The sequence below is a fragment of the Mustela nivalis genome (assembly GCF_964662115.1).
Source record: "Mustela nivalis genome assembly, chromosome: 11".
Classification (NCBI taxonomy): Eukaryota; Metazoa; Chordata; class Mammalia; order Carnivora; family Mustelidae; genus Mustela; species Mustela nivalis.
The window spans coordinates 80,637,677-80,663,269 of NC_139030.1; the positions used below are offsets into that span (position 1 = coordinate 80,637,677).

General features: G+C 40.5%; 1 protein-coding gene across 15 annotated transcripts in view; it reads left to right on the plus strand.

Annotated features, from left to right (window-relative positions):
• Positions 1 to 25,593, plus strand: part of DOCK10 (dedicator of cytokinesis 10) — a 261,474-nt gene that overhangs the window by 50,480 nt on the left and 185,401 nt on the right. For 4 of the 15 annotated variants that reach the window (XM_082690393.1, XM_082690392.1, XM_082690398.1 and 1 more), the window contains exon 1: positions 10,670 to 10,940. The exons of 8 other annotated variants lie outside the window; for them this stretch is intronic. In XM_082690393.1, the coding sequence (XP_082546519.1) occupies positions 10,779 to 10,940 (162 nt within the window). In that variant the 5' untranslated portion in view covers positions 10,670 to 10,778. Of the gene's footprint in view, positions 1 to 10,669; positions 10,941 to 25,593 lie in introns of those variants that run through there. 3 more of the 15 variants (XM_082690396.1, XM_082690397.1, XM_082690382.1) reach the window with 3 other exon arrangements.

The window sequence follows — 25,593 nt, forward strand, 5'->3', positions numbered from 1 at the left end:
TCCCATCAATATCAGGCTAGAATGCAGGGTATAAAGGTCCTCTAGCAGAACTGCTGTAGCCTCATTTGTCGGGAGCAGAAACCGGAGGTAATGGGAACACAGACTTGAAGAATCCATATGGTGCCGTTTAGGGTTTAAAGAGAAGCTGGACATTATCTTATCAAGCTAATCCTTTGACTACAGCCCTGCCCTTCCTACTCCTGCTGGCTTTAAATCTTGCTTTGTCCTTGTTTCTTGGAAAACACTGAGCCTGGGTGCATTGTAGGGACCCTAAAATGCCTTTCCCCAGAGTCCTGGTGAAAAATGCGGAGTGGAGATTAGCCCAGGTTGACAGCACCCTTTTCATCTTTAATGATTTGGGAGGCACATTTGCAAATGACTTAAAACACTGCCATTTTCATGTTTGGAAAGCAGTTCGTGATTATTGTAAACTAGATTTAACTTGGAATGTTTAGGATGTGGGCGGCTAATTCCTGTCACAATTCAAAGGGGGGAAAAATGAACATAGAAAACAAAATAGAACAAGTACTGAACGTACAGTTAACGGCTTATTTATTCAGCCTCTGCTGAGAATATTTTTTACATAGTCAACTTGTGAAGATAACCAAATTTACCCCCATTTAATCATAAACTTTCAAAAAATTGGAAGTGGTCAGTGGAAACGAATGTAGCATGTTTCTTAGCTTCCTCTTCCATCCGAAACTGTGGTCACTGGGCATCATTTGACTTTCTCTGATGCATCAGCAGACTTGCTGGGATCACTCATTATTGTCAGAGCTTGAACACCATGCAAATTACATCCTTTATGGTGTTAGAGCCCCCAACATCATTTGCCCCAGATATTGTGGATATTGATTTCTTCTTTTTATTTTTGTCAGACTGTCTTTCATGTGTCCCTTTCTTTTGTGGCAGGGCTCATAACCTAAATTAATCTGGCCTGACCACGTACCCTGGAGTCCTGGGCTGGTGAAGAAGAAACAGTGATACTTCCTGCCTCACATAGCTCTTGACCTTGACATTTCAATCTAGTGCCAAGGATGTCTTCTTTGTTTGAGTTACTGTTTACATGTGACTGTATTAGCCTCAAACCTTGATTTGTGTGACTATTACTCACCCTCATTGGTGCTTTCTTAGGATAATGACATTTATATTAGTTTCATTAATAATAGTGGCAAAGGAATAACTAAATGCCATTTATGCCAGTATTTTATTTTATTTTTTTAAGATATATTTGTTCATTTATTTATTTGACAGAGAGTGAGAGAGCACAAGCAGGGGAATAGCAGGCTGAGGGAGAAGCAGTTTCCCCCACTGAGCAGGGAGCCCAAACTCTGGGATCGTGACCTGAGTTGAAGGCAAACACCTAACCAACAGAGCCACCCAAGCACCCAGCCAATATTTTATGCATAGTGTATTTTGTTACAATAAGTCTGCAAAAGAGGTCATCCTAATTCCACTAGACAATTGAGAAAAATAAGACTCAGAGAATTCAGACTCCATTCTCCTCAGCTCCAACGTTCATGGTTATTGCTCCAACCTTCTAGAAACCAGACTAGAATAATACACCCTCATTCCTCTCCCCCAACACAAGCCCCCATCCCATCTGGTGGCTGAGTCTTGGTGGGCTGGTTTAATGGCTGGGCCCACCACAGTCCTTTGAAGAAGTCAGACAACTGTCTATACTCCTGACTTCAGCAGGCACATCCTTCCAGTTCTAAGTGGCTATTCCCTATTCCCTCTGGACTAGGGCAGGTCAGAATTATACTGCTTTTGGTCAAAGGCCACTGCAAGCTTCATTCAGAGAGCTCTTTAGAGTCCTGCATAAGGTGGCTGTAAATGGTGAATGTATGAAGACTCCTTCTGCAGGCTGCCCCCTGAAGCTTCAGAGACTCATGAATTGGGTGCCTCTCTTCCTGGCCCTGAAAAAATTTTTGTTGTTGTTGTTGTTGCTTCTCAGGACTTGGTTGTGATCAGAATAGTTGAGATCGTAAAATGAATGGTCTCCGAGTAAGAGAGGTATTATTATATTATTTCAAATTTGTTTATTCAATGAAGGGGACTGAGAAGGGGTTATGGGAATTGTCTCCCATTATCATGAGAGCTCACTTCAAAGCACAGTGGAGACATACGCACCACCCCCGGTTGCTCCATCGTGCAGGGAACATTGTGTGTCCCTGAGCAAGAGGAGTCAGGAGACTTTTTTAAAAATACAATTTGTGGAAAGGGTAGGGGAAAAAGCAAGCAATATCTGAAAATTTTTTTTCTAATGTAACTAACTGATGTACACTGAAGACCTCCATGGGTCTCTTACTGTGACAAGCTCTGACACAGACATTAGATCCTCATGAATACTCATCCATTTAACAGAAGAGAAAACTGAGGCTTCACATTTTGCTTAGAGTCACAAAGGTCCTAAGTGGCTCAACAGGGATTTGAAATTGGCCGACTACTTCCTGAGCCTTTGCCTACCTGCTGCCCTACACTGCCTTCTATTAAGGATATGAACAGTTTATTCTGACCCTAGAAGAGTTCAATCAAACTTAAATCCCGAGAAATGTGAGCTATAACATTAATGGAACATAAACTATCCTCGCGGGCTGCAGAAGGCTGTTGATGGGGAAGCTGCCTTAGAGAGCACTAAAGGATCATTTCCTGATGCCTCTAATGCACCAGCAAAACTCGTCTGCTTTGAGCTGCGCCAGCGCCCGAGGTAGGAACAGGAGGATAAAGGGGAACTTGGCAGTAGCTCCTGGATTTTGGAAATGGAGGAACAGTGCACTTGTTTCCAAAGTGATTAGTGTACAACTCAATAGACGTCATCACGTGGGAAAGATGCCTTCTGTGAAGAGGGGGCGCTCTCATTAAGTGAGAGTGAAGAACAAGACACTGCGAGAAGTGAGCCCTTCTGAAATCACGGATATGGGGAAAAGAGGGCAAGGGTCACTATCAACATAGATTTGAAAAGAGGCACCAGGAGAGGCAGAGACACAAGCTGATAAAGGCCTTAAGGAGGATCCCATCACTGGGTTGTGTTTGCAATTTTCTTAGCTAAGAAAGCCCTGATAAACGCTCTCCTTACCATTGGAGTTTCTATGCCTGAGAGGGCTTACCCATCTGGAAATGATGCAAGGAAAAAGATTCTCACTAATCCCTACCCTGGAAAACGGCCAAGCCTGCTGACCAGGTTTTCCTCAGTCTGAGGGGAGTACATCTGCAGTTGCCTTTAATCTAGGGGGGCTCTACTCCTTTGGGGTCACTTTCTCTTGGGAACAATTTGTGAGCCTCTGGGAAATTTACAGAGAAGCCCAATAAGATTCAGACTTGATGATGATCATGATAGTGGGCAGGAGGAATTAGAGGGGGAGCTGATTTTTATCACATGTTGACTGATTCATTCCTTCCGCAAATCACCGAGTTCCGGTGGAAAAAGATGCGTTACCACCTAAGGAGCGCATGGGGCTTTCTACCCCTTGTCTTGGCCACCACTCTTTCCATGAGTCTGCAGAGATGACCTCTGGTGGTGGGGAAGGTTTGACAAAGCTCTTGAGGTAGCTGCAGTCCGACCAGCTTGCTAGTCACCACCCTCCCCACCCCCATGATGCTCACACTAGCCCAGACCTGCTGGTGGCCGGTTCCCAGTGCCACAGTGACGTGTCCAGATTGTCAGCCTCCAGCAGACTCGAGAATGATTGGCAGCCACCTTCCTCTTTGACATGTCCAGGCACAAAGGACATCCTGGGATGATGGCTCCATTCTTGCTGGATGTAAAGAAACCCCTTTTCTGGGCAGGGATGCACATTTCGCTGCTAACCAACATCTTACATCAGGTAAGGATAGATGATACATGAAGACATTGCAAAGGGGCCCAATCACGTTTCCATATCACCACTGTAGGTTTTTATAGCCAATTTGAATAGATGAGTGCCAATGAACACTTCACACAACAAAAGTTTTTAAATTCTTTTCTTACCAAATTCATTACATTTATAAATGTTTTAAATTCCCATCAAAATACAATTTAAAGGACCACCCCCAAACAGTCTTCTAAGACTGCGAGCTACTTTCTGAAAGTCTCATGCAAGGAAACATTACAGATTTTCCTAGGAGAAACATACCAACCCTCAAAGGGGATTTTCTAAGGTTACCTCACTACACCCTACCACGTGCTGAAGTTTTTTCTGGTTATTTTCCACCTTTGGAAGACACAAGGCTTACTTGGCGTAAGTGGGACATTTGGACTGGTTAAAAATTCAGACTCTGGGGCACCTGGGTGGCTCAGTGGGTTAAGCTGCTGCCTTGGCTCGGGTCATGATCTCAGGGTTCTGGGATCGAGTTCCGCGTCGGGCTCTCTGCTCAGCAGGGAGCCTGCTTCCTCCTCTTTCTCTCTGCCTGCCTCTCTGCCTACTTGTAATCTCTCTGTCAAATAAATAAATAAAATCTTTAAAAAAAAAAATTCAGACTCTGGAGGAGCACCTAGGTGGCTCAGTTGGTTGAAGCATCTTCCTTCAGCTCAGGTCTGATCCCAGGGTCCTGGGATTGAGCCCCACATCAGCCTCCCTGCTCAGTGGGGGTCAGCTTCTTCCTCGCCCTCTGCCCCTCCCCCACACTCATGTGTGCACACACGCGCTCTCTCTCTCTCTCTCTCTCATAAATTAATAAAATCTTTTGGCGACAAACCATGAGAGACTGTAGACTCTGAGTAACAATCTGAGGGTTTTAGAGGGGAGGAGGGTGAGGGGATGGGTACGCCTGGTGGTGGGTATTAAGGAGGACACGTGTTCCCTGGAGCACTGGGTGTTGTACATAAACAATGAATCTTGGAACACTGCATCAAAAACTAATGATGTATTTTATAGTAACTAACATAACACAAAAAAATAAAAAAATTTTTACTATATGAAAAAAAATTTAAATATAAATAAATAAATAACAGTCTACTTAAAAAAATTTTTTTCAAAAAAAAAAAAAAAATTCGGACTCTGTAGCCAGACTGGCTAAACTCAAATTCTAGTTCTGCCACGTAGTATGATTCTCTGAGCAAGTCACTTAACTTATCTGTGCCTCAGTTTCCTTAGCCGTAAAATGCAGATGATCAAAGCACTACCTTGTAGAGTGAGGTGTAAATAAAACAATACATGTAAATTTCCTGGCATATAATAAGTACCATAGAAGGGCTTGCTTTATTATTAGTATCATCATCATCATCATTATAGACTTCATGGTAAGCACCAGACATAAAGTGAACCAAGTATGTATAGCCCCAGCTCTTACAGAGAAGGACAGACATCGCTTAAAAATTAAACCCATCAGGGGGCACCTGGGGGGTCAGTTGGTTAAGCATCTGACTCTTGGTTTCAGCAAAGCTCATGATCTTAGGGTCATAGGATCAAGCCCCATGTTGGGCTCCCTACTCAGTGGGTAGCCTGCTTCTCTCCCTCAGCCCTTCTCCCTACTCACATTCTTTCTCCCTCTCTCAAATAATAAATAAATATTTTTTAAAAATTAAACCAGTCAGAATTTAATGTTGGCTTGTGTGTTAGGGGGAAAACCCACAGGACGCAGTGATAAGGATTGAGGTTCAGGGCTTTCAGGTAAAGCCTGTCAGGGGAGGCTTCTCCAAGACACTGTCATGTGTAAGCTGAGCCTAGAGGCTGAGAGGGAGAAGACCAGCCTCTGCTGTTACCATTAGGGGAGGCAGCACCACACCTGTCCCCTTAATGATTACTATGGGTCAGGCTCTGTAATGATCTTCTCAGTTAAGTGTACGCATATAGAATTAGCTCGATTTTATAGGGAATACTATTGAGACTCGGAGAGGTTAAGCAGCTTTCTCAAGGTCACACAGCTTACACCTGGCGGAGCATTGGCCCCAGCACTCACCATAGCACATACCCTCCCTGATGTTCATCACTCAGACATTCACTTGCAGTCTTTCAGAAATACTTCCAGAAAACTCTCTTCTACTCAAAATGTCCCAGAGCTTCACCCTTTTCTTGCTCTTGTAATCAATATGTTCCCTCATATACTGCCTTGTTATGTCATGTCATTTGGACCTGGGGAAGAAGGTCATACTTCATTCAGACTCTTCCTATACGCCTATACTCCAAATATGGTGGAAACCATGTTCTACCGGCCTGGGACATGCAGGTGAAATGAGAAGCAGGTCCTAAGTGGCTTCAGAACCTTTTTGTTTGGATGCAGGCAGAAAGGTAGGTTTAATTTAACCTGGGGTGGGGAGTTGAGAACCTATCTCTGGGGGGTTGACAATTCACTTGAGATGTGATTGTTGGAATGTAATTTTTGTAGACAAGGTCTTCTACTCTCAAAATTCCAATCATACATTTCTGTTCATAAGTGAGATCTAGTCACGGCCCTATTCTCCTCTATAAATAGTGACCAGCAGCTCACAATAGCTTAAACATGAAGCTGGGCAGCATCAGGGGTATCCAAGAAGCAGCAGGGAAGTTAATCTTCACTTCTCCACTGAAGTATTTTCATCTGAGCTTCTGTTTGTTTTTATAAGACAACATATTATTATCAGCAAGAGCTGTCAGTGAGCTTGACACAGGAAAATGACAGAAAACTTCACTCCCTCCAAATAGATCTATCACTGAGCCAGAGCAGACTCAGAGGCTTCAGGGCACATTTTGGGTGGGAGAGGGTGTCACTTCACCTCCACGGTTTCTAGGCACACTCCAGTCCAACCTGGCCTACATCTCAACCTACATTTAGACATATAGCTCTTGCATAATTTAATGAAGCTGAGACAGTCCAACACTCTTAATAGGCATCATTTATTTAAATTAAATATGGATTTTCCTTTCTTGTTGTCAAAAGATCTTTGGATGTTTTCTTCCAACAGCAGAAATATCAACATCTAGAATCAGATGATTCTTGGTCCAAAAGATTTTCTAAAACAGCTCTAAAAATAGAATTCATTTGTCAGGACTTTTTAAAAAGAGATGTATGGCTGGGTGAATAGCTGTCCCAGAGAAGAGTAAGAGTGACCCTAGTGTTCAGGGATATTCTGGAAATGTTTTCACTTCTGCTCCTTCATTCATTCTTCCTTTTGGTTCTCTCTTCTCTTCTCTCTCTCTCCCCCTCTCTCTCTCTCTCACACACACACACACACACACACATCCTTTACTCTCCAAAGCTGCTTACTTTGTCTTCCTACAGTTAACTTTCTATCCATAAGTGTAAGTGTAATCATAATCTTATCAATAAGTATAAGCATAACCTTATCAATAATCACCCCCACTCCCTTCTACTTTCTGTCTACACTAAGGCTATTTCATAGATAAGCTATCATCTCTGCTTTGAAGCAAGAAGGCTTTTCACTGTACACGCTTTTAATATTTCATGAGTGCTGAATAAATGAACACATTTATAAAATAACATATGTGTATACACACACACACACACATATGATGTTTTATGTGTGTGTGAAATCTAGTTCCCACCACTTATTTGGAAAATTCAGTCTTACAGATGTTAGTGACATTATGTCCTTATTCATGACAGTAAGTTAAAAAATCTTGCTTTCCACATTTTATATTTAATAAACATCTTGGTGAATCATAAAATAAAACCCAGTTAGGAGAAGGAGGTAGACGAGCCCAAAGAGAGTCTCTAAAAGTTATCTACTAGGGAGGCTATGCACATTTGATGCTTGAGAGCCAAATTAACGATTTGTCTTATTAATACTTCAAATGAAAATAGCAGACATCTGTAAAGGATTTCCACCTTGTTTTTATTTATTTTTTAACTTGGAATTTTACTTATTTTTTTGTAGATAATTTTAAAAATTTATTTAATTTATTTTTTTCAGTTTCACCTTGTTTTTAAATATTTCCTGTGTAAAGGGGTGCCTGGGTGGCTTAGTCGGTTAAATGTCAGACTCTTGATTTTGGCACAGGTCATGACCTAAGGGTCATGAGATGGAGCCTTTCTCTGGTCTCCCCATTCAGCACAGAGTCTGCTTGTCCCTTCCGCTCTGCCCCTCCCCCGACTCACAGTCATGGATGTGTGTTCTCTCTCTCAAGCAAATAAATCTCTAAAAATATATATTTCCTGTGTATAAACATGAATGCCAAATATGAGAGGGTAGGAGTCCAGTCTTCAGGTTCATTTTTATCTCTTCCTGACCCACCCCATCCCCAACTTAATTTACTATGCAAAACTTAGAACTCAGAATTCAACCCCTTTCTGGCAACTTTGTTACACATTTAAAATATTTCATAAGAAAAGTTGAGCTTATATGTCTGCTATTCCTTGTCTTTTGTCCTGATGGTCCCTTGCCCATTGGGTAACTATAGTATGCACTGAATTCCCAAGAAACTAATTTTTGGAGGCTGCCTTTCCCTGATGATGGAAATTGAAAGAAAAAGCGAGACAGAAGATTGAAAGCCCCACAGCAGTGCATCAATAATAGGGGTGAATCCCTCAGAGGCAACAAGGGGATCAATGAAAACAGGACTCTAATAGCTAGAAAGCATCTCGCTTGTTTTCCCCAAAGACTTCAGCATCTGCCAAAACATCTGACTCCAAAAGCCACCCCCGAGTAGAGCCAGATTGAGAGAGAGGAGCCTGGATCGAAGTCTGGGATGTGGACTTTCCCGTCCCCTCCAAGCCTATGGTGCCCAGCAGAGGATCTCTTTCCCACTGCCGATTAAAGCTAGTGGAATGTTTAAGGATCTACAGTCAGTACCTTGCTGCATCCAACCTGCTCGTTCCTGAGCAGATGAGCAGACCCTAAGGGAACAACTGGAAAGTCCCATGGCATGGGTGTGGCAGTGGTGGCGCAAGCACACTAGGAACCTGGAGAAGCAACTGTATCATATTGGAAAAGACACTTTTGAGGCACCTGGGTGGCTCTGTCCTTAAGAATCTGCCTTCGGTTCAGGTCATGATCCCAGGGTCCTGGGATCAAGCCCTGCATCAGGCTCTCTGCTTGGCGGGAAGCCTGCTTCTCCCTCTCTCATTCCCCCTGCTTGTGTTCCTACTCTCACTGTGTCTCTTTCTGTCAAATGAATAAATAAAATCTTTGAAAGAAAAAAAAAATCATAATCATTTCATAATCATGGAAGCCCACTTCCTGCTTTGTCTCTGGTGGACACTATATATATATATATATATATATATATATATTTTTTTTTTTTTTTTTTTTTTCAGGGCACACAAGCCAGACAGGCTACACTGTAGCCTCTCTCCAATAAATGTCCCAGTTGTTTGGAGTAGCAATGGTTTAGATTAGCACCCGGGCACTCTGACAAAGGTCCAGAGGGGTTAGGGGACTTGCCAGCAACATTAGCATTTTTTTCTTCTTTTTCCAGCAGCACTAAAATATGTTTGCTCAAAACAGAGGGAGATGAAAAACTACTGGCAGCCAGTACCTCTTAAAAGAAAAAAAAATGTTTTACTTCTCTGGCAAACATACCAATTAAATAATGCTGTGTTGTGACAGATTACTGAGCAATTAATGCCTAATTGAGCATCATGCAAGACGCTTCTGTGAGAACGACTTTGCTGGAGCTGGATGGCCACGCCTCATAGCAAAACAAACCTACTGCAAACTTCCTGCAAAATACCCTTTGCACTGAAGAGCGCAGAAACCAAAGAAAACATTTCTACTTTGAATCCCTGAGAGTTACACTGGAAGGATTAGCTTGACAGAAAGATCCCGACATTGAAAATCCTACTGGGGATTTCTTACTTTCCTCATTTGTAAGCAAAATCCATTTGCTGTGAGATATTTTTAGTGCAAGCATCCCCTGTTGTCCTATTCTCTTACAGTATACCATTAGATCTTGAAGCCATTCCAAGCAGGTCACGTGATTTCTAAGCATCTCTCTGGTTCCCTCCTAAGTGACTAGTCTCCCAGGAGTCAGGGAATACTAGACTCTTAACTACCGAAGACCTCAAAGTCCTTCCTGAAGCCTTGAATTCTTACTGATAGGATGTGAAAATGCTTTACAACTGCCTTTTCTCAGAGGTCAGCTTGGCAGAACTCACCAAGTGACTTCAGTGATAAAGATATTTTCAGCCCCACAAACCGCCTATGTAAATATAAAAATGTATTAGGCTGCAGAACTGCATGTGTGGGAACAGAACAACCATACTATTGAAAGGGACTCACAGGGGTAACTCTGGTGTCACTCACGTGGGCTTGGTTAATGTGTGCATGCTTTTGGTAAGTCATTCTGATTCGGCGGGTTCGGCATCTCGAATGAGCCAATTTCATTTCTGGAACTTAGGAGCTATGAAAAGTCAAACCCCCATCACTTTGTGAGGTGTCTAACAAAATTTCCTTGCAGAAGTGCTTACAGTTAAAAAGAAAACAATCCTTTTCAGTCTTTATGGGACCCCCCATTTGCCTTGGGAAATTGTCAATGTGGAGTTAGATTTTCAGTTGCTTAGTCTGAAAAAGAGTGATTTGTTTGAATGAGGGAAAAAGATATATTTATTCAGACCTCTGAAACTGGAATCAGAGAGAATCATTGTAATGAACAGGAAACATGTTCTTGAAATGAATTGAGAAATAACTCTCCGGGCGAAATGCTCTAATATTCCTGAGCGTGTTCAGTTTCAGTGGATCAAATCTTTCCCATCTCTGCATCCAAGCTATTTGGCGGTGATCAGATGATCAGAGCTCAAGGAAGTGATTGGAGAGTGAGCTGGCTGCAGCTGCAATGTAGGCTGTTTTCAGGCACAAGGAGCCACTGTTTCTCAAACATAGCATCAACATAGAAGTTATTTTGTGGCTCCAAGATGCAGCAATGGGCTGCTCTGCCAGCATTGTTCTGCTTCAAGCTTTTCGTTCTGTGGTCCAGAGGAGCTGTCCACACATTTGTAGACGACGCCAAGAGGAACCATCCCACGAAATTTTGCCTCTGGAAAGTGACGATGAAATGAGTAGACCCAGAACCCTCATCATCATGGTATGGTATTTGTGGCGAAGCAGCCTTCGTGGATGGAACTGTTATTATAGAGATGAGGTTGCAATTTAGGGTTTGGGGTGTTCAGCTTGAGATAAAGGAATGTGGGACCTAGAGTTTACTACTGTGCTTTACAATGTGGGGGAAATCTTTAAAACTACTTCCATCACTCAGAGCTGATTAGCCTTCTCTTAGATCTGTCACGAAATGTGCAATTTATTGGTCTGTTAGAAATTCTCTTCTGCCTCACATTCTATGTGCTGTTATTTGCTTCTGTGCAGAGAAAAAAAGAAAACTTGGGGAGTTTGGTCTCAGTGGATTGTATTTTGTGTCTCTAATTTGAAAGAAGAGCCCCAAACATAGTTTTCGATTACATGTAACCAATCCAGTTGTATAGGTGTCAGGAGCTAAATGGCTTAACTTCCAGGTATTTGGAACTTTCATCTCTGACCCGGCAATGGGAATGCCTTTAAAAATGCTTAAGTTAGGCAAAAATCAGAATAAAGTTTTTTGAGAATTTTGCGGAATGCATGGTGTTTAAATTAGAAGGCTGTCTCTTGTCATTTGTCAAATAACATTAACATTTCTGTCTGTGCTTTGCTTATACAAGACAATATTACTCCCTCTTTGTGCACCTATTTTATCAGCAAGAAAAAAGTAGAGGGTAGCGTCTTTTCTTGAGGTTCAGGGAGAGATCTGCTTAGTCACTGGAATCGCATGTATGGATGGAGGTGGTGTGCTAATGTTTCAAAAATTGGGGAGATGTTGCATGGTTTCAGCACAATCGACTTTTTCCTCTTAGATTTCAGCATTTAGCTATCCAGGATGTAGTAAATAATGAATGGAAAGTACCTGTTACACTAAAAGTTTTTAAATGAAAGTCATTTGATTTGGGCTGTGCCTCTCTGAGTGACAGAATACTAAAAAAATAAATACATATAACAATGCCTTATCTTTTCAAAGATCTCTTTAATTTATATAATAAGTTTATGGACATTAAATAGAATGAGGATCCATTTACTGGTGAAGGAAACGGCTTCAGAAAGATTGAATATCTTATTCACATCACACAGCTACTAAATGCTACACCCTCAAGTCACACTTAGATCAAGGATTACAAAAGGCAGTATAATTTCCACTCTGTTCATATCTCTAAGGAAATAAGGACATAACTGAATTTTTATGAGAAGTCTGATGGAAATCTCCGACTGCTCATATGGAATCATTGTGCATCCTAAGTGTTTCCTCTGGGCCTCTCTAAATTCATGCATTCAACAGCTATTAATTGGTGACCCACTATGTGCCAGCCACGGTCCTAGGCATTTGGAATCCACCCATGAACAAACCCACCAAAGATCCCTGTCCTGAGTTGCAAAATTTTACGTTGACAGTACATTTCCCAAATGTTGTTGTTATGGAAATGCCGTATTAGCATTGTCATGTTTAGTATACAAATTTGAATCAATGAAATTATTCCTTATCTTCCAAGATAGCAGTTCAAAAACTTTAATGTGCTTTAAAATCACCTAGGAATTCTTATGTGTGAACAAATACTTGGGCTTCTGGACCCAGAGACTCTATATACGAAGGTGTGGAATTCAGCCTGGACATCTGCATTCTTAGCAAACACCTCCAAGCACTCCTTTTTTTTTTTTTTTTTTTTAAGATTTCATTTATTTTATTTGACAGAGAGAGGAGGAAGCAGGCTTTCCACCAAACAGAGAGCCCTATGCAGGACTTTATTCCAGAACCCTGAGATCATGACCGGGGCCAAAGGCAGAGGCTTAACCCACTGAGCCACCCAGGTGCCCCCTCCAAGCACTTCTGATGGAGGAGCCCCATGGATGACATCCAGAGAACCACGGCTCTGGAAACTGATAATCTGCACTCTTGACCTCTTGTCCTTCTTTATACTGATAAGCTAATCATCTTCTTACTCTGGCTCTAAGCTTCTGAACAAACTCATTTTTTTTCTCTTTCATTTTTGTGTCACCCGTTAGACACCGTTGCATGTGTGTTTGCATGTGATGTGTGTGAGAGGTGGGTGGGGAGAGGGAGGGACGATGAGAGAGAGAGAGAGTATAGACTTGGGAGCCAGAGCCTCTAGGTTGGAATCTTGGCTTCACCACTTAGCAGCTATGTGAGCTTCCCCACATTATTTAACATTTCTCTTTTTCTCATCTTTTAGATGGAGGTAACATTCCCATCAACCCAGAGCTGGTTTGAGGGTTTAATGAAGTAAAATATATGTTAAGTGTTTAGGATCACGTCTAGATATATTGGTTAAGATGTTCGTTAAGGGAGATATTCAATAAGTAAAAAAGTGACATTTGGGGAAAGACCCAAAGTAGGTAAGGAAGTGAATCATGCCACTGTCTGCGGGAAAATGTCTAAAGCAGAAGGACGAGCCAGGATGGAAGTTGCTAATCTGGGAAGACACTAAGGGTGTCTGGGGCACAGTGAAGAGGCCAGTGGGGCCAAGCAAGCCAAAGAGAGGTAGTAGAAGGTGAGCCGTTGAGGTAATGGGGGACAGATCATGAAGCCCATCATGAAGACTTGGAGGGAGCTTTCCCAAGAGTGAGAAGGGAAGCCAATGGAGGGAGGTAGCCCAGAAACCAAGAACCTGGGCCAGAATGTCAGGACTTGAGCCCTGTCTTTCCGACGTGCCAGCTGTGTGATCTTGACAAATGACTTGCCCTCCCTGTGACTTTGTTTCTCCACTGATAAAACACAGAGAGTAATAGTCTGTACAGTGTAAAGTTCTTGTGAGAATTCAGTAATACTTGCAACAAGCTTAGATACGTGTCTGATAGATTGTAAGTGCTCTCTGATCTGCAAGCCTGTTCATCTAGATGGCCTTGATTGGGAGGGGGACAGGATCTATGGTTGCAGAGGGTCCAGGGTTGAACCAGGGTCACCATTAATCCTGATGCTATCACGTGATCCCAGCAGAGGCCTGAATGGTAGTCTTTGAGGTTGTGAGATGTGGTTGGAGTCAAATACATTTCAAAAGTAGGGCCAATAGGGTTTGTTTACCAATTCAACAGAAAGTGTGAGAAAGAGTGAGGACTCAGGGATGAATGTGGTATTTTGTTTTGGGTTTAGATTTGTTTGTTTTTTGGCCTTAACCACCAGAGGACTGAGTTGCCTTTCAGATGGGGAAGACTGCAGGAGAAGATTTGGCGAGAGAATTTAAATTCACTGTAAGACATGTTAAGTTTGAAATGTCTGTCCATATAATGTCCTTATATGGAGATTTCAGATAAAAAATTGGGTATACAAGTCTGAGTTCCGAGGCACAGTCTACAGAGGAGATATAATGTCTGACACAACATAAATACCAATTAAATGATTGATGAATGAATAAATGATCTCTTTTCTAGTTTTATGTAGTACTTACAGTGTGTATTTGCAGTTAATCGCATCTTGAACTATTCATTGAACTCTTAATTATTTATTTTTATATAGTATTCAAGTATTTTTCTTATTTTACTGGTAGACAGCAAACCTCATATAGGTAGGAGCTAGGTCTGCTTTATGCCTGCCCAGTTCAATTCATTTTATAGACTAAAAACTGAATATAAGGATTGTTGATTCTTTGAAATTTTAAGTAATTGATATCAAAAGCTCCATTGATAAAGCTGTCTACTTAACTCTTCATTGAAATGTCCAGAAGTAAGTTAAGGATGGAGAAAGCTACTACAATAAATAAATAAATACAAAGTTGTGAGTGTGGATACTCTTGGGAAGGCTTTGGCACTCGAGATGTTCATTATACAAAAGAATCTCACTCCTTTAGTCCAGGTTCTGAATTCATACAGAGATAAGTTTTGGGCTGTCTTTGACTGTAGTTTGGCTGTGTGCTCCAAAGTGGAAAGGGAATGCCTTGGGAGACATCAAAATAAACTATTGTAGGTCTTTCGCATTTACAAGGAATGCATGAATCCTAACCTCTGAGAGTATTAAAATGGCCTATTAACACGCAATCAAGTTTAACTGGGGAAAAAAATAAGAAATTCTTTCAAAGCTGAAGTATCTCTCACTCAAAATTTTTTGCTCTGATGGGAGAAGTAACAAATCTTTTTGTCAATTATTTTTGAATTTACTTTATTTTTTTTTTTAAATTTATTTTTTATTTTCAGCATAACAGTATTCATTATTTTTCACCACACCCAGTGCTCCATATTTCATTTCATTAAAGGTCTCAGACACTAATGAAGTTGATGAAGATCTGCTGTTTCTTAGGCAGTTGGCCTCCATTTTAAGTCCTGTTCCCCCTATTCCCCACTCTGCCCCCGTCTCTTGCAAAAGAGTAACTCTCTGTTCACATACTGGAGGGTAGGCTTGACACCAGAGGAGGAGAGCAGGAAGCTAGTGCCAGGCAGGCCTCTCTCTCTCTCTCTCTCTCTCTCTCCCTGTATAACCAGCTCCTACACACAAGATTCAAGGTCTCAACTTAAAAGTCAAAGACTTAAAATCCATGAGAATTTTAAGTAGTAGAAACCATTACACATAAATTTGGGAACACCAAAGATCTAGTGTATAGAGCAAGTCAGACATGGCTTTGTTTTTCATGTTAGTTAAAGACAGGGGGAATCACTTAGCCTAAACTTGTGGTGAGTCAAAGAGGCAAAGAGGTGAAATCTCTTCTGTGAGCCAAGGATGTTCACTTATGTGATAAACATTTCAGAGCCAGGGAATTTCAGTTACTGCCCAGAGATCTGCATTCCCAGTCATTGGTTGGTGCCCTGGAATGCCAGGTCCAGGGCCCTGATCAGCTACGGTGCCTGGGTCAGATCCTGCCCTCAGTTTGTTTTTGTAGGGCTTGTGAACTCAGAATGCTTTTCACAGTTGTAAAATTTTATAAAACAAAAAATAAAGAAGACTATGTAAGAGAGACCATAAAGGGCTCCGAAAGGTTGAAGTAGTTACCCTCTACAGGAAAAGCTTTCCCTGGTGGATGATGTGGGTTCAACCAGAAAGGAAACTCACTTGTTTGTACCTTTGATTTGCAGTGTATTTGCTCTTCTGCCTAACTACATACAAAGGAACTCAGGTTTTTCCTGAGCACTTTCCATTCCTCCGAATACCTGAAAATTGCTATGATTCAATGATGAATTCGAGGTTTAGACTCAGAAGGCCAGTATCAGTCTTAAGTCTCTCCGGATGTGTTGATTCATTGAGCTAGATTTGTTAAATGGGGGATACTATATATCCTATCTGTTGGAAGAACTGGAATGTTTATTTTTATGAAATCATTTTGTAAGCTAGTGAGTGTTATGTCAAAGCCAGAGGCTTATAGGTAGACTGACTAACTTAGAGCACTAGAGATCCACTCTAGTTCGGTGTGTTGATGAGAGATCTTTATCTTCTGGGTGACCATTTTAAATCAGGGTTTTACTGGGGAGCCTGGATGGCTCAGTTGGTTAAGTCTCCCATTCTTGCTTTTGTCTCAAATGTCATGAGATGGAACCCCGCATCAGGTTCCATGCTCAGTTTGAAGTCTGCTTAAGATTCTCTCTCTCCCTCTACCTCTGACCTCCCACTCATGTGTGCTCGCTCTCTCTCTCAAATCAGTCAATCAGCATTTTACCTTATTTGTTCCACACCTATCCCAAAATGGTGGTACATTGCTCAGAAGAGCGTGGGGGGGGGGGTATGGCCAAAAGAGAGACATCAATGAGGGTCCTATGAATAAAGGAACAGAGAGAAATATACTCTGGGAATTATTTCCAAGGAAATAAAATGATCTCTCTTCTTATTCTCTAATAAATATACTAGTTTAATAAAACTTGATTATTGAAGGGATTTTAACATTTGCCCAGTGTCATCTTTTTGAAAAAATATGTGAAGAAGAAACAGCTTCCAAACACTTTTTAAATCTTGAATTAATGTTCTGATTTCATTTCAGTGGGGTTGAATCTTGAGTCTACTAATATAAGATTCCCCGGGGAAAGGAAGCTTGTGAGAGGAGTGTGATTTTAAAAGGTCTGCATAGATGGTGTAATGTGGATCTTAAAAGCACAGAGAATCTTTAGCAGTTATTTTTCTTCGTGACCTAGTTTTGAGTTGAATTTCAAAGGCGCAGAAGATGGACAAATGAATTGAATGGCTTCTCCATGGGTATAAGAATTAATTGAATGTGATCAGTCTTACCAATTAGCAACACGAATCTTTGAGGCCAAGGCTTACTAAATTCAGATTACATCTGGTATCAGCTCATCCAAAGGATCTTGCATCTTTCCAGTTCCCTGAATGTGATGCAAATTTAGAAATAATAAGGAACAAAGAAAAAATGTATGACATCTAAAAAAGTAATGTTTAAAATTTAAAGGCACCACAATGGCAAAGAAAAGCAGGAAAGCAGGTGTGGTGGGGTATGCAGAAACTTTCACCAAAACACAATTAGCGAATTTGACCATAAAGAGATAGGTATAAATATATATTAAAAATATAGAGAACATTATACTCTTAGTGACTCTGAGTGCTTTTGGAGAGGCCATACCTTGAAGATTAAAAAAAGTATATTACCAAGGAGGAATATACAGGCATATGACTAGAAAAAGCATAGACTCAACAAATCAACAGTCATAAAAAGTCCCTTAGCTTTTAAAAGTAATCAAATATATAAAAGCCTGGTTATATTTGTTTTTGTTTGTTTCTTTGCTTTCCAGAAGAGTGCATTTAAAGCTTATCCCCAAGTACCAGGCTTTGATATAATGAAATCTTGTGAACACTGAATACTACAGTTAAGGACAAAATGCATCTTTTGGCAAACTGATGATGAACACAGCATTTTCCCATGCTTCAACAAGTTTCTTCTGGATCATTGTTGTAGTCTCTCAAGTTTTATTTCCACGGAGCTGATTTTTTTACTTAAATAGGGGCAAAAGTTGAGGATTTTGAAGTTCATTTCCAATAATCTACTTTATCCTGTTGAAATGTATTTCATTCTTTAATACCATGTTCAACAAATTCAATACGCTCAAGTGAATTCATCATGGTTACATGGCCTAAACATCAAAAATTCAGTAGACAACTGAGCGACCGCTGGCCCTTATGTCTGACAGGAGTGAATCTCAGCAGACAGCCGCTGCTCTGCTCTCATGGAGCTTACAGAACTGGAACAAATGTTCAACTGTAACCATAGTGTTTCACATGAAAGTTGGGTTCTACCTTACCACTTTTATCTTTTGAGTATCCGACCTCATCAACACAGTCAAGGAAGGTTTCCCATAGGAAGTGGCAATGGAGCTGGAACTTGAGGAGTAAATAGATGCTAAGAAGAGAGAGAGAGGATGCCATGTGTAACCTTGACTTTATTTACTTGTCAAGGGATAAAAACCAAACAACATTTGCTTTCTGTGTGATCTCTGGATTAATTATTTAAATTCTCTATGCCTGGGATACCTGGGTGGTTCAGTTGGTTAAGTGTCTGCCTTCAGCTCAGGTCATGATCCCAGGGTCATGGGATCAAATCCTGCCCCAGGATCCTTGCTCAGTGAGGAGCCTGCTTCTCCCTCTCCCTCTGCCTTCCAGTCTCCCTGCTTGTGCTCTCTCTCTTTAACAAATAAATAGGGTGCCTGGGTGGCTCAGTGGGTTAAGCCACTGCCTTCGGCTCAGGTCATGATCTCGGGGTCCTGGGATCGAGTCCCGCATCGGGCTCTCTGCTCAGCAGGGAGCCTGCTTCCCTCTCTCTCTCTCTCTGCCTGCCTCTCCGACTACTTGTGATTTCTCTCTGTCAAATAAATAAATAAATAAATCTTAAAAAAAAAAAAAAAAAAAAAACTTTAAAAAAAAACAAATAAATAAAATCTTTTGAAAAAATAAATTCTCTATGTCTTGGCTTTCCATAAAATGGGAACAAAGAGGGTACCTATCTCTGTCAGTTTCCTATTCCTGCTGTAACAAATTACCACAAACTTAGTAGCTCAAAGCAACACGCATTCATATCTTACAGTGCTGGAAGTCAGAAATCCAAAATGGGTCTCAGAGGGCTGAAATTGGCAGGGTTGCATGCCTTTCTGGAGACTCTAGGGGAGAATCTGTTTGGGGTTTTATTGTTTATGGTTTTTTGCCTTTTGTTTTTTGGCCCTATCCCATCTTCAAAGCTAGCAACAGCATGGTATCTTCAGACCTCTCTCTCACTCTGAGCCGGACTCTCCTATCTCGCTCTTCCACTTCCAAAGGATCCCAGGATTACACTGGACCCACCTGGACAATACAGTATATTCTGTCCATCTCAAAGCCAGCTGATTAGCACCCTTAATTCCATCTGCAGCCTTACTTCCCTCCTTGCCATGTAAATAACAAATTCCTAGATTCTGGGCCTTTGGACATGGACACCCTTGGTGGTTGGGGAAGGGGTGTTGTTATTCTGCCTATCATAGTATTTCATAGGATTATTTTAAGAATCCCATGAATTAATATAAGTAAAAGACCTGTAGTAGCTCCTGGAACCTTGTAAGAAGTCCCTTTTTTAGCTGTTATGATTTCCTTTATTGTCTTGTCGAAACAAAGAAAAGTTCACAAATGTAATATACTCCAAGGAGTTATTTTAGGAAAAAGAATTAAACTGCTTGAAGGAAACCTAATTTGTGCTTCATGGAATGTAGGGAAATAGAAATTTAAAGTTCGTTTATTTCCTGGAGCAATGTGATGTTTACTGAATAGACTATTCACACAAATAGATGGTTGAAGAATGTTTGTGTGTATTTGAGATTTTCTTCTGTGTTATCCACCAACTGCTACTCTTCTGACACTTAACTTTGAGTTTTTTCTTGTTTCCCCATTCATCATTTATAAAGGAATATTGCATCTTTCCCATTCTCCAAATCGTACCACATTTAAAAATGACAAGGAACAAAAAATATACACATGATCTTAAAAGAAGTGAATTAAAAATGTATGTGCATTGATACCTCTGTGTTATCAGTGTAATCAGTGGCCTTCTTTGTTTTCATACACTTGAGGGGAACAGATTGACTATCCCACAGAATATCATCAAATTCTCCTTTTTATGTCAGAGAAAGTAGGAATGGAAATAGTGCTCACAAAATAATAGCTCTTTAGTGAGTACTTCCAGCTCTTTGTCAGACAATTCACTAAGAACTTCACACAGTTATCTTTTCTTGTTGCCACAACAACCAATGGAGGAAATTGTTTTTATTCTTGTATCATTGAGGAAGATATTAAAGTGTGGCTTTGTACAACTGAAATATAATGCAAGCCACATAATATAAAAATTCCTATAGCTATATTTTTTAAAAATTTTAATGAAATTAATAATATATTTTATTTAACTATGTCCAAACTATTATTATTTTAACATATAGTCCATTTAAAATTATCAATGAGATATTTTACATGTTTTTATAGTAAGTCTTCAAAATTCAATATGTATTATTGATTATAACACATTTCGATTTGGAGACCAAATATTTATCCCAAGTACTTGTTCAGTATTTAGATTTCATAAAATTTACTAGTTGAAAGAGTAAATTCACATATCTCAGTTATTTCAAAGCTAGTTGGACATATTCAAATGACTAGAGAGCAGCAGTTCTTAGAGTTAAATCAAAATTAATTAAAATTAACTATCATGAAAAATTCACTTCCTCAATCACACTAACCACAATTCAAGCACCCAGCAGCCACCTATGGCTAGTGGCTGCTGCCTTGTACAGTGCATGTAGAGCAATTGCTGACCTTGCCCAAGGTCACCCATTCAGTAAGGACTTTAACTGGGATTTGAACCAGAGTCATTGCCTGTACCCATTACACCACCTGCCTCTCTGAAAACACCAGAGTGATGAGTGGTGCATGATTCTGCCTGCCTTTATCAGTGTATGCTCTATTGCCTCTGCATGGGTGTTTGTCTCTTTGATTAAAACAAAACTACACAAAATAAATCATTTAATTTCTTTTTTTTTTTAAAGATTTTATTCATTCATTTGACAGAGAGAAATCACAAGTACACTGAGAGGCAGGCAGAGAGAGAGAGAGAGAGAGAGAGAGAGAAGGAAGCAGGCTCCCTGCTGAGCAGAGAGCCCGATGCGGGACTCGATCCCAGGACCCTGAGATCATGACCCGAGCCGAAGGCAGCGGCTTAACCCACTGAGCCACCCAGGTGCCCCAATCATTTAATTTCTTTAAAACATGTAGGGAGGGGCAGTGGAAACAAAAATATCCACTAATAAGGAGATTTGAAGTGAATTAAAAATGTATGTGCATAAATGTCATCCCTATTAAATTGGCAAATGAGTCAAACAGACAAAAGCACAAAAAATAAAAGTGAAAAACTACCTAGGCTAGAGATGAAGTCAGGGACCAGCCCAGTGTGGCTCTTGTCAACCCTATAACTTCCCTGCGGCCCAGGCATGCCCACCTCTCCATGCCCGTCCTCCTCTCCCCTCCAGCAGCCTAGCCTTGCTCCCCTTTCCCACTGGACCTGCCTGCCCTCCTGTCTCTGTTGACTCAGGTCTGAGATCATGTGCCTGGACATCCTTCTGCTCAGTGTCCAATATTGCAAACTGTTTGGGTCTTTTCTTAAAAATCCAGGGTTTTCCATATAGATTATACAGAGAAATGAAATATTAGGAATTGGAGATCATAGAATTTTCACCTCACTTGAAAGCTGGAAGTCAGGGCCAAAGAGACAAGTTGACATCTGTGATTTGTATAAGAGATGGTGGTAGAGCAAGGACATTGCCTGGGTCTCAAAAGGAGAGACACACACTCTTTTTAACTACATAGTATTCCATCCTCATAATCCAAAGATGATGTAGTTCCAGAGTATATGCACAATTTCAGCTAAAACCACATATATGCTGACTGCAAAATACTAACATCAGTAATAGAGTCAATCTTATCCAGTTTCTGCTTTTTTTCTGATTGTTTTAGGGGAATAAATCTCTGCAGGGATGAAACAATTCTACCATTCTATAAATAAGGGACTCTTGCTCTAAACTAGTCTCTCGATCTTTCTTTAAGAATTAAATACAACAAGAAGGAGTTCCAATTAATCTGTAGAGTTAAAAATAAAATAGGCAAATCACTTCCTTGTAATCTCTTTAGATTAAAGAGTTTACAGAGTTCTACGTGTGGAACAGAAGTATATTCTGAGTCCCAAATGCTATACTATAACAGAAACAGAATTGTAAACCTGGGCTTCGGTGTCAGACTTGTGTCATTTGAAAAACTTGGGACTATAGGAGAATTCCTTGGATTCTTTGAAATTCAGTGGCCTGCCCTGTAGCATGGTAATGGATCCTCACAGGGCTGTTCACCTAAACGAATAGTAAGGAAAAGCACGCAGCGTAACGCCCACTACACTGAGGCACTGTGCCTCTTTCTCATGTGTAAAATGAGCAAAATACCTACTGCCCACCTGCCTTGTAGAAATTAATGACTACTTTACGTGAAAACATGCCCTGTTTATTATTTTGTGTTCATTCTAAGGAGACGTTTTGGTATGCATGACGGTTCTTTACTTCTCCACCCCATAAGGAAGCTAGAATATTAAGAAACTCATCAAGTTAAAAAAAAAAAAAAGTTATTCAGAAAGGGGACTCCGTGAAAAAAGCCTGTGAACCAAGACATTCTGCAAATGAAAGCTCCTGGAGGAAATCAGTGAACCAAAATGCAGAGATGGGGATCAAGGACAAAGAGAGATGTAAGTGAGGAAGGAGCTCACTGAGCAGGGAGAGAAATGAAGTGTGAAATGCGCCCCCCCCCCCCCCCCCCCGCTTTCAAATAGAAGTAGCACTGGGTTGTGAAGAGGTCTTTTTGTAAGGACTGCTTTAAAATTAGTCTGCTTTTGTACTCTAAAACAAGGGGGCTTTCCCATCTGTGTCACTTCTGTACTCTAATGTTTATTCCCTTAAATCTGTCTGGTCTTCATAGGCGCCATATTTTGTTCCATTTTGCCCACACTGTTGTGGGCAAAGAATGTTGAAAAAGAATGCTGATGGGTTTTGAGTTAAAGATGGTATATAACCAGGACGTTCTCTGAGCTCTGAGACTATTGAATAGAGAGTGGCAGGTCTCTAACTGAGGGAACTGGGGCGGAATCATCCTCAGGCTCTGACATCCTCAGGCAGGGGAGGCTTTTGTTGGGACAGACAGGCACATGAACCAATGAACATTTCTATAAATGTTGTCTTGACCAACAGCCCTGAAACTCATTTGCAAAGAAGTGGGGAAGAGAGAGTCTGATCCCAAGTATGTCTTTTTGGGCACAGTTAACAAGAAAAGATATTACAAACTGTGCATGGATTCATCACAAAACACTAAACACCTTTGGGATCACCTAAGCTATCTTTCAGGTGCTTTTCCAATCTCTTATTGAGGAAAATATATTTCACTACAGATGTGTTTAAAATCACTGAAAAAATCATCAAGGCTTTAGATGACTTCTTCAAAGATGGAAGGATTGAAAGGAGAAACAGGATTGTGGAGATTTTCACTATGTAAATTAAAAAGTACCAGAACAAGCCTCTGCCTTCAGTGTGGGAAAACTGCTACTTCTTCAGACAACTGCTCATTGAGAAAGCCCTCTGGGGAGAGCAGAGAACACAATCTCAAACTGAGACCAGAAGAACTAAAGAAATGGCAGTGGGAGAGTTTTGTACTGGGGTTCTGCTGAAAACACTGAACCTCCCTGCAGGCTTTACCACCTGCCTTTGGCAAGACCTGCTTTCATTTTACCCTCCCAACCTTCTAGCTCAGTATGATTGAGGTTTGTGTGGGTAGATCTGGACGTACATGTGCGTCTCTGGCTCCCTTTGTTCTGCAATCAAAAAAACTTTGTAACCTTGTGTTGCATTTAAACACAGGGAGCCATTGTAACCATACAAGCATAGTTCATGATTACATGGGTGCAGGCCTTATGACACGAAGTTGGGTATGGACTCAGCTAGCCTGGAACCGAAGTTTTGAATGGAGCCCTGTGTGTATGGAAGAAGTAATCTATTATCTTAATTAGCCACCCAGCACTGAATCTGTTATTTTACTTAGAACCTTGTGAAGATAAAGCCAATGAGGACGAAATTTTTGTGGTACAATTCCTAAATCTTGGCAGGCGGATTTTCATTTAATCTCTTATCTTCTAGCAATAAATGTCGATTTATCACCATTTTACAGAAAATACCAAATCCTAAGTACCAAGTGGATTCAGTACCAAGTGTGCTCAGTACCAAGTGTGCTCAAGACCACAGAGGAAGCAAGGAATCAAGACTGAATAAAGCTTCTTGGTTCTTCTTTCTTTGTACTTTTTAAATTGTAAAGGAAGTAAACACTATGCAAACAGTATTACGTACTGCATGTCAGTAATAAGATAAACAATGAAAATGTTTCAGGGTTTTTTTTTTTTTTTAAAGATTTTATTCATTTATTTGACAGAGATCACAAGTAGGGAGAGAGGCAGGCAGAGAGAAAGGAGGAAGCAGGCTCCCTGCTGAGCAGAGAGCCTGATGCGGGGCTCAATCCCAGGACCGTGGGATCATGACCTGAGGCGAAGGCAGAGGCTTTAACCCACTGAGCCACCCAGGCACCCCTGTTTCAGGGGTTTTACTCAGACTTCTTCCATACATTCCCTCACTCCACTGCAACCCTACAGTCATTAGTAACACCTATTTACAGTTTTCTCTTTTTTTTTGTAACAAAATATGAGATATTGGCATTATATAAGACTGGTGAACCACTGAACTCTATCTCTGAAAATAATAATACACTAACATTTAGTTGAATGTAAATTTTAAAATTAATTAATTAATTTTAAAAATATAAATGAAAATAAAATTTTTCCACCCCTCCCCCCAAAAAAGAGAGATCTTTCTAATCACAAAGTTAAACATGATCAAGACCCAGGATATGTGGGCACAGGACAAAATTTTTATTTAATTCTCTATTATAATTTGATAAGGAGACCTATTAAAGTTACTGATATAACCTACTTTCTGTCATAGTCACCAAATAAAATAGCAATTTCAGATAACTCATTATAAAATCATATTTAGGGTACATCCTAGCAGATGCCAAGCCATTGGGCAAACACTAAAATTTTTACTTATGTAGCTCATCAAGTCTATAAGACAAATTTTCTAATATTAGAGAAGATTAGAAGGTAGGTTGAATTTTATCTGTTTGACCCTAATAATTCATGTCCAACAGACTCGATCATTTCATGAGCTCTTACTTGCTTAAGGACCTATAAGATTTTAGAGATAATGGAGTATCCAAATAGATCAATGATTCCTGCCTCATTCGTCATAGATTTGGTTAAATGTGAGCCTTTATTTTTTACTTGAATATTTGCTTTAGGATGATATTTAATTTTATATCCATGAGCTAGCTGGCATTGAAGTGTTTATTCATGTTTTTTTTCATAACCTCAGTAAAACATAATTGGCCCATAAATCCAGCAAGTGTTAAGGTCTAGTCCAAAGAAACTTGTTATAGAGCCAGTTATTATATTCTTTGTCACATTTGCATTTTTTTAAGATTTTTATTTTTATTTGTCAGAGAGCGAGCGAGCACAGGCAGACAGAGTGGCAGGCAGAGACAGAGGGAGAAGCAGGCTCCCTGCCGAGCAAGGAGCCTGATGTGGGACTCCATCCCAGGATGCTGGGATCATGACCTGAACTGAAGGCAGAGA